Genomic DNA, 10,366 nt, shown 5'->3' on the forward strand with positions numbered 1-10,366 from the left:
ACAATCATGTCATCAGTCATACCACCTAAATTGCAGTCCGAGAGCAGTCTCAAAATGTGTCGGTATGTCAACGTCAACATTATTATTATGCTGACATGCTTTGAGAGCAGCTCTATTCAAATAGATTTATGACTACTACACACTGAAATGTAGAGTAAATAAGCTTTTCTGCCTCTCGGTTAATTAAATAGGCCTTAACCAATTTTACACCTAACTGAAAAAAAATTCCACTTATGTTAACTGAATCAAAATCTTTATTTTGAGATTCACTTACATTAAACGAGTTGAAATACAGCTTAGCATTTACTCAGTTTCATTATTAAGACAGCATAACCCACATAATCCTCCAGTTATCAAGGGATCTTGGGGTACATATGGTGGCACACTTCGCTCTCTCTCTCTCTCTCTGAGGTCACAATTTACTCTGGAATGCAGAGGAGGGGGCTCTAGGTCTGGATAACCGGATCTCCTGAATTCCTTTCAAATGACTTCACTCCTTCTGTTCATTCCGTTAGAAGTCAAAGTTGCTTGGCGGTTATACTTTGATAACTGCAAACATGGGGCAACCAAAAATTACTCATACATGACATTTGTGACAGACAACCTGATAAAAGTGGCCTTAACCTTAAAATCAGGTGTTATCCTGATGTCCTTGGCTGTTATTTTGTGTCCACATCACAAACCAGAGCCCAGATAGTGTTGTTGTGACGTTATCCTGCCGGTGACTCAATAAACAAACACAGCTTTCAAATGTTTGTCTCCTCACCAGTCGCATTCAACAGGTCAGACTGAGCCTTTCGCTGAAGTCTAAAGGATCCCCACGCTAAAGGGAATCATACTGCCCTGCCACCACGACCCTCAGTGGCGCTGCTTTGAAATGACAACCTCCACCTCTAATCCACCTTCAAAACAGACTCATCACTATCCCTAAATTCTGGCCTCGATCCACACACATTCCCACCGACCACAGACAATCTCTGAATCTCTTTCTCTGGAAGAAATCAAGGGTGGCAAAGTCAGGGAAAGTGTTGGGAAATATTGTGCTGTGTATATAAGCCTGCGTGCATCTAGGCATGGATGTGCAAAGAGGGGAGAAAAAAAGGAGGGAAAAACTAAAAGTCAGATCAAGACTCCACCCAGGGATGAACGATTACATCCTCCCTCCACTCTCAGGCCATCTGGGTTAGCAAGAGCCAGAGCGCCCAGAGCACGGGCCTGCATCTCTTTGCCTTGGCTGCACTGTTGAGGATTAGGCAACACTAGTGAACATGCCTGAGACCTCTTTTAAGGATTGTGTACCTCGCAGTGAGCTCACCGAATGAGAGAGTCCTGGGATGACAACGGCATTCAGCAAGGCAGTAGTGAGGCAGCACCTAAGAACACTAAGGACCGGGCGGTGGTGTCCACGAATGGAAGGCAGTGGCTGGGCGACTGGAGGACGTTTAAGAGTTACATGGGGTTGTTGTAACTCTACATTTCCACAACATTTAAATACCACATGAACAGCACCCTCGTGGGAGACCATGGGGGTTCTAGTCCTACTATGTCATTACAGTCGACAAAACACAGGGGTTTTCTGCTGGCTAGAAATCAAGGCCATTCTATTTACGTTAGTTAACCCTGCTGGAACGCATACCAGAGATTACAAGTTTTGTGCCGCCAGCATTGCACCCCATTCCAACCCCTCCCCACTGCCTGCAACCCAAGAGCTAGAGGAATTATTTATTTGTTTTGTTAGTACTTCTCGTCACAGTCATTCTAGGGCTGGGAATTGCTAGAGACCTCGCGATACAATATCACAATACTTAGGTGCCGATACAATATATGATACTGTGATTATATTGCGATTCGATGATTCGAACATATTGCTCAACATATATCTGCTGCAGAGGGACAAGAGAGAGCCATGAGAAAACTATTTTTGATCAGTCATGGGAAAAAAAAGTGCTGAAAACAAATTGGCACCCTATTTTTTTTTTAAAGATGGAAAACTCGCTATGAAGGAAAAATATGAGAGTTTTGGTACAGGTACAGCCAACTAGCGCAAAAAGAATATTGCAATATTGTCAAAGCGATGCAATACTAAATATATCATCAAAAATAATATCCCGATATGTAACTAGCTATTTATTTATTTATTGTACACAGAGCTCTGTGTGGCTGCTCCTCTGCTCTAGAGTCTTAGCCTGAGGCAACGAGAGGTTTGCAATTGCATAAGCCCAATGGAGCAGCTCACCAATGGGCAGATTCTCCCAGTCCCAACAGCCCCACTGCTCAAAACAGAAGAGTCCTGCCCATCGCAGTCAGGACATAGTTGAGTAAAAATTGGAAGGACATAATTTGGTAAAACAAAGTCATAAAGTCGGCCAGATAGCCATCCTACTCTTTAATGTTAGGATAAACGGATAATCTTCTTTACCTTCTTTACCTTAGTGGTGGCCAAGGTTAGGGCATTGTCCTGGATAACTCATCATCTCTCGTGATCCACAGATTAACTGAATGAACTCGCTGTCATACTAGACTTAACTACTTAACATGCTGGCCTTGTACAGGAACCTTTCCCAGGTTACACTACAGTAAGTCAGTGATAGGACACAGAGCAGTGTCAAGAAACGTGATCAGCTCAACTCTATGCCTACATCCTGGTTGAGCAGAGGGGGCAACTTTGCCTTATTTGACTTTTGCTCAAGGAGCTTACAAACAGCAGTAGAACCGCAGTTGATTGACAACTCTGGTGGCACAGGAAGCCCTGTGCGTTTCTGCCGATGTTTGTAACCTGCTTCTTTTACAGCCCGTCTTTCCAACCAGTTCTAGTTTCCCACAGGGTGAGTGGCGCGGTCATTATGATGACCACACTGAAAAGAGACCACATCCCTTCAGTGTTGTAATTAAGGCATGGGAAGAGTCCACCTTAAAAAGATCCTGAGAGTGTCCTACATACACTGGTGACTAATTATTACTGAACATGGTTTATTTTGGGGAAAATGTTGTTGAAGTTAATTCAGTCAAAGTAGTTTGTGAAATACGAATAATGATGTATACCCCACTTAAATTTCAGGCAAGAGATGAGGTGCTCTGGGCAGTAATAGCTCAATAGACCCTAGAGACCCTACGATCACACAGTGTCAAAACTATACATCTCCTATATCAACCAGTGTGTGGGTAACTCAACAACCCTAGACACTGTACCAGACTACACTTAGTGGACAATTTATTAGGTACACCACCAGGTTCACGAAAATGGTTCGCTCCTACAGACAGTGAGTCAAGTGACCATGGCTTGCTATATAAAGCAGGACAGACAGGCACCGAGGCATTCAGTTACTGTTCAATTGAATGTTACAATGGGCAAAACGAGTGCGCGCCGGTTCCAGTATCTCAGAAATGGACGGCATCCTGGGCTTTTCACGCACAACAGTGTCTAGGATTTACAGAGAGTGGCGCGACAAACAAAAAACATCCAGTCAGCGGCAGTCCTGTGGCCAAAAACAGTTAGTTGATGAGAGGTCGAAGGAGAATGGCAGGAATCGTGCAAGCTAACAGGCAGGCACAAACAGGCAAATAACGACGCAGTACAACAGTGGTGTGCAGAACGGCATCTCGAAATGCACAACCCGGTGTGGTCGCAGCAGACGACCAGCAGGGTCCCACAGGGTCCCACTCCTATCAGCTAAAAACAAAAAGAAGCAGCTCCAGTGGGCCCCCGATCAACAACACTGGGCAATTGAGGAGTGGAAAAACATTGCCTGGTCCGATGAATCCCGGTTCCTGTTGCGTCATGCTGATGGCAGAGTCAGGATTTGGCGTAAGCAGCATGAGTCCATGACGCCATCCTGCCTGGTGTCAACGGTACAGGCTGGTGTCGATGGTGTAATGGTGTGGGGAATGTTTTCCTGGCACACGTTAGGTCCCATGCCCCGAATAATTCAGGCTGTTCTGGAGGCAAAGGGGTGTCCAACCCAGTACTAAATGGGTGTACCTAATAAACTGGACACTGAGTGTATATCAACCGGTGTGGGAGTACACTAAACAACGCTAGACACTGTATCAGCTAGGGCCGATAGGGAGACTCCACAGCTGAATTTAAGAATGAAATAAAGTCTGTTAGATACAAGCTATCAGTTATTATCAACAAGTAACTTAGCTGCCTAGCCTATGCACTGTTGCTTGGTGGTTGTTCATGTCATAGTGCTGATAATACCGTTTAGTTTGGCTCAGGTTTTATCTATAATGCTGACACTCGTGCAACAGCACAAAAAAACTGCTCTGCAAACCACAAGGACTTGTTCTGCCCTCATGGTCAGCAAGTTGCTGACCTTTCCACTTAATCCATCTCTGCAACATGAATGCTTTGAGGTTCAGACTATCAACTGTAATGGAGACCGTTTCAAAGGCCTCACCTTGTACTTGTAGGAAAGACTTAGGTCAAAAAGCATACAAATGCTCAGGGTTTTCAAAAGTAACTTAAGTGAAATACCATCTAGCCTAAAATGTGACTATTACATTAAATAGTCATACGATTCCCATTTGGGGCTGCCAGCCCATCAATAGATATGTGCATGACATGTGATGTAGTCAACTCCCCAGGGTTACTAGAATGGTTCATAAACTGTTGTGATGGATTGACTTTAACACACGGGCTTACAATTGAGGTGACTGATGAAAAAGGTTTAATGCAAAACAGTAAAACAGGAAATGGGGCATGCGCATAAATTCCTTTGCATGGCTTTCAACACCCGAACGTATGAGTTGTAAAAGCTGATTCACTCATAAGTAGCATGCGAAAACTATGTAACAATTGACCTAACTTGGTCAAAATGACATTATATTGGAATGGGAAGTCTGTATATCAGTTAACCCTTGAATGTCAAATAACAGGACACAGTTCAGATTTACTTTTCAAAGGAAGTTGGCTCAGAAAACTACCTACCAGTTTTTTGTTTTTACTTTCATCCTCTTTTTCTTTCTTTTTATTCGGTTTATTGGGATCCTCTCCGCCGCTTGCTTGATCCATTTTGAGATTTAGTTCCCGTAAAGACTTCAGAAGACTCCTCAAAAGTAAACTCCACCACTCTTGTGAACACTTTCAAAAATACCAGAGTTAGGTTTCCTCAAAACCCATGCCATTCAAGTTGGCTTAAAATAAAAATGTTGGTTAAAAGTATTCCAAAGTACGGTCCGTTTGTTCTTATAATTGTATCCAGCTGAGAAGTTCAACACTTTTACTTGACGAAGAAAGGTGTGGCAGGGCAGCCCTGTATCCATCCAGATATCCCTTTATCACAGTAGCAACTGTCTCAGTCCAAACCGCAGAGAAATCTGTCGCAAAAAAAGATAAATTATATTTTAGAATGTCAATGTCAATCGTTCTCACCTGTAGTGCACAAATGTTTATCTAAAATCACAGTACCGCTCCATGTTGACACCTGCTTCCAGGAATAACCTACTTATTATGCAGGTACCTTTGCTGTGAATAGCGTACATCATAATACCGTATTTGTTAAAAACAGCCAGTCAACGGTTTGTTTTAAGAAGAAACAAAATGTTGCCATTTACTTGCGTGGAATACAGTTAAATAAATGCATTACTGTTACACAAAACAAACTTAGTAGCTGACTATGTAGCATGGATAGTAACAATGTAACAACCTAATACAAATGTAGCGGTGTTACCATGATTATATGGAGAGTTTACGCTGTCAAGACACATTGTAACATGCAACATTACTGCCACCAAATCCAAAATATAAATGAAATGTATTTGAAATATCAAACATTTTATAAGATAGGAAAACCACCGATGCTGCCTAAGCGCTTACTTTAGAAATGCATTACAAAACGGGGGGCAAATACATTTTATATTACCTGAATAGCTCCAATAAACTTAATTGACTTGCTGCAATCGCTTAAAATTGTAAACAATGTAACAATTAAATAAATCTGCCAAAGCCAACTCACAAAATACCATCCCAAGCTTACCATTTCAACCAAACGTGAGAGCCAGGCCCACTGTAGTTCTGCTCACCGACCATTCCGATTCGCCCACGAGCGACGTGAGGATGCAAGGATTCCGTCAGCCATTGGTCACATCAGCGATCACTCCCGGGTCGAGTTGCTGGCGTCAACGAGGATGAGACTATTGTTGAAATGGAGAGGTCAGACTGATTTCACAGCGACTGGATCGGGTTTAATCACACAAGGCTTGCAGCGGATATAAAGAAATCCAGCAAGCGAGCGAGTGTACGTTTCTGTTCATCGTGGCATGTTTGTGAGAGACTGATAGCGCGAAAGCGCGAAACGAACACAATAGGTTGCTTATATTTGATATAGCAAAACGACAAATGGAGGAAAAAAATGTAATAATATTTTAGACTGATCCAATATAAATCAAACTCTACTCCACTAACTCCAATTTTAATTATTTTACCTAATTTGGGATCACAACTATAGCTGGATTTGCATGTTTGAATACATAATCACATGAGATATTTCATATTTAAAAGTCTGATTACAGTCAGACTTATTTTGTCCCATGACAGGACATTTTAAAGTATCGCCATCATGCATGGTCTGCCTTACAGGAATACAGTTACTGGAGCAGAAAACTGTCCCCCACAGGCCACAGACTGCAGGTGCCATTTTCCCACAGACATCTATTGATGTGCCATTCTGAATCATCCAGTCATTGATTTACAAAAGAGTACACACACGATGGAAGCAAATTGATGCAATGTATTGTGGCCGTTACTTTGAGAGGAGTTCAAATGTATTGGAAATGCATGTACATTTAAATAGGGGCACAAATCAACTTGTCGTGTACACAGTTTTGCAGTTCAGAGCTGCAGAGAAATGCTTATCACTGGGGCTCCCGAGTGGTGTAGTGGTCTAAGGCACTGCATCTCAGTGGTTCAAATCCAGGCTGCATCACATCCGGCTGTGATTGGGAGTCCCATAGGGCGGCGCACAATTGGCCCAGCATCGTCCAGGTTTGTCCGGGATAGGCCGTCATTGTAAATAAGAATTTGTTCTTCACTGACTTGCCTAGTTAAGTAATAATAATAATAAGCTCCAACAACACAGCAATACACACAATTCAAAAGAAGAAAAAAAAACGAAGAAGAAATTAAGAGATATCAGAATGAGCAATGTCCAGAATATAAAAATGTATGTGAATGGTGTGTACTGTACAGACATTGTGGGCCGAATATTAATAGAAAAGGTGTGTACAGTAGGATGAGCCATGACTAGAATACAATACAGACACAGTGGTAAAACATTATGTAAACATTATAAAAGTGACCAGTGTTCAATGTCTATGTACAGTTGATTTTGGAAGTTTACATACACTTAGGTTGGAGTCATTAAAACCAATTTTTCAACCACTTCACAAATTTCTAGTGAACAAACTATAGTTTTGGCAAGTCGGCTAGGACATCTACTTTGTGCATGACACATGTAATTTTTGTTTACAATTGTTTACAGACAGGTTATTTCACTTGTAATTCACTGTATCACAATTCCAGTGGATCAGAAGTTTACATACACTAAGTTGACTGTGCCTTAAAACAGCATGGAAAATTCCAGAAAATGATGTCATGGCTTTAGAAGCTTCTGACATGCTAATTGACATAATTTGAGTCAATTGGAGGTGTACCTGTGGATGTATTTCAAGGCCTACCTTCAAACTCAGTGCCTATTTGCTTGACATCATGGGAAAATCAAAATAAATCAGCCAAGACCTCCACAAGTCTGGTTCCTTGGGAGCAATTTCCAAAAGCCTGAAGGTACCATGTTCATCTGTACAAACAATAGTGCGCAAGCATAAACACAATGTGACCACGCAGCCGTCATACCGCTCAGGAAGGAGACGCATTCTGTCTCCTAGAGAAGAACATACTTTGGTGCGAAAAGTGCAAATCAATCCCAGAACAACAGCAAAGGACCTTGTGAAGATGCTGGAGGAAACAGGTACAAATGTATCTATATCCACAGTAAAACAAGTCATATATCGACATAACCTGAGGCACTGCTCCAAAACCGCCATAAAAAGCCAGACTACGGTTTGCAACTGCACATGGGGACAAAGATCGTACTTTTTGGAGAAATGTACTCTGGTCTGATGAAACAAAAATAGAACTGTTTGGCCATAATGACCATCGTTATGTTTGGAGGGAAAAGGGGGAGGCTTGCAAGCCGAAGATCAGTGTCCCAACTGTGAAGCACGGTGGTTACAGCATCATGTTGTGGGGGTGCTTTGCTGTAGGAGGGACTGGTGCACTTCACAAAATAGATGGCATCATGAGGGAGGAAAATTATGTGGATATATTGAAGCAACATCTCAAAACATCAGTCAGGAAGTTAAATCTTGGTCGCAAATGGGTCTTCCAAATGCACAATGACCCCAAGCATACTTCCAAAGTTGTGTCAAAATGGCTTTAGGACAACAAAGTCAAGGTATTGGAGTGGCCATCACAAAGCCCTGACCTCAATCCGATTGAAAATTTGTGGGCAGAACTGAAAAAGCGTGTGCGAGCAAGGAGGCCTACAAACCTGACTCAGTTACACAAGCTCTGTCAGGAGGAATGGGCCAAATTTCACCCAACTTATTGTGGGAAGCTTGTGGAAGGCTACCCAAAACGTTTGACCCAAGTTAAACAATTTGAAGGCAATGTTACCAAATACTAATTGAGTGTATGTAAACTTCTGACCCACTGGGAATGTGATGAATAAAATTTAAGCTGAAATATATCGTTCTCTCTACTATTATTCTGACATTTCACATTCTTAAAATAAAGTGGTGATCCTAATTGACCTAAGACAGGGAATTTTTACTAGGATTAAATGTCAGGAATTGTGAAAAACTGAGTTGAAATGTATTTTGCTAAGGTGTATGTAAACTTCCGACTTCAACTGTACATAGGGCAGCAGTCTCGAAGGTGCAAGGTAGGATACCAGATGGTAGCCGGCTAGTGGCAGTGTCTAAGGTTCAGGGCAGTGTACTGGGAAGAGACTTGCTAGTGATGACTGTTTAAATAATTTTCTATATTTTTTATTTCACCTTTATTTAACTAGGCAAGTCAGTGAAGAACAAATTCTTATTTACAATGACGCCCTACACCGGCCAAACCCGGATGGCGCTGGGACAATTATATACCGCCCTATTAACAGTCTGATGGCCTGGAGATAAACAGATTCTATCAGTCTCTGTCCCAGCTTTGACGCAGCTGTACTGTCTCCGCCTTCTAGATGGTAGCTGCCGTGGCTCGGGTGGCCTTGATGATCTTCTTGGCCTTCCTGTGACACCGGGTGCTGTTGATGTCCTGGAGGACAGACATGTGGTAAGTACGTCAATCAAAATACAACACAGGCAAATATAGACCCAAGTCGGCACTATGTATTCTATTCACAAAATGTGTGGTGGTCCCTTTTTGAAGAACTGTGCAAGAGCCAAAAATAGGCCCACTGCTGTTTCTAGAATGAGTGCCCTTGTGTTCACCACTATTATGTGATAGTGGTGGGGGGGGGGGGGGGGGGGGGTTGGCATGCACAGGGCACCATCTGGATATTCTTGGTGTGATAAGCTTGCTCTGTTTGTACACCAGGGTCTTGTTCAGTGGGTAGAAAACGTTTTGAAATAGAGTGAAACAAGGGGGGAACCACCTCATCCTATCCAATAAGAAGAATGATTAAAGAAGACTGACTTATTGAACACATCCCAGGGCTGACGGTCCAATTCTCTCGCTTGAATCCAGGGGTAGGACTTGGGCAGGAAGGTACCAATGCTGCCTCTTCCGCCCTAGCTGTGCCTGTCCCAGCTGTTAGCCTGTGTGGGAGGGGACGACACCATCACTAGCAGATAGGCAGACATTCTGGGGTGGATCGGGTGAAAGATCAGACTCCCATTGTTTAGAAAGAGTGTGTGTACAGTAAGCTCATTATCTCATTTAATTGCTAATACTATAAGCCTTTGTTGGTGTTGTCAGGGATTTTGGCCAACAGCTAGCATAGACTGATCACAAAGACAGTTCTCTCCCAGTTTCAAGTTTCTTTAAAGTGGCACTCCATTCTCCTTTTCACCTCATTTGACACCCAATTTACTTAAAAAGGCACATTTCAATAGGTGGTCCAGTAAAAAATAAAATAAAAATATCACTGGAGGACATCTTTAAGGATGTGTACTTGGTCTTAATTTCAATTAAATACACATTGTGTTTAAGTAGCAGGCCTAAATAGACCAGAAATGTAAAGCAGATAGCTTTTCCAATAATTACATCTGTGTGGTGGTGTGTAAGCACGAGGAAGATTAGACTGTGTACACAATCTTACTGAAGATGCATGGGTATTGATAATTATTGGTTATTGAGTGT

General features: G+C 42.3%; 1 protein-coding gene across 4 annotated transcripts in view; it reads right to left on the minus strand.

Annotated features, from left to right (window-relative positions):
• LOC139580189 (protein diaphanous homolog 2-like) overlaps window positions 1–6,094 on the minus strand; it is a 643,765-nt gene extending 637,671 nt beyond the window's left edge. For 3 of the 4 annotated variants that reach the window (XM_071408767.1, XM_071408768.1, XM_071408765.1), the window contains exons 1-2: window positions 5,865–6,013; window positions 4,931–5,319 (exon numbers count right to left, since the gene is read on the minus strand). In XM_071408767.1, coding sequence (XP_071264868.1) covers window positions 4,931–5,014 — 84 coding nt within the window. In that variant the 5' untranslated portion in view covers window positions 5,015–5,319; window positions 5,865–6,013. Of the gene's footprint in view, window positions 1–4,930; window positions 5,320–5,864 lie in introns of all 4 variants that reach the window. The other variant, XM_071408766.1, reaches the window with a different exon arrangement.
• Between the last annotated feature and the right edge of the window lie 4,272 nt (window positions 6,095–10,366).

The sequence above is a fragment of the Salvelinus alpinus genome, chromosome 7, assembly GCF_045679555.1.
Source record: "Salvelinus alpinus chromosome 7, SLU_Salpinus.1, whole genome shotgun sequence".
NCBI classification, from domain to species: Eukaryota; Metazoa; Chordata; class Actinopteri; order Salmoniformes; family Salmonidae; genus Salvelinus; species Salvelinus alpinus.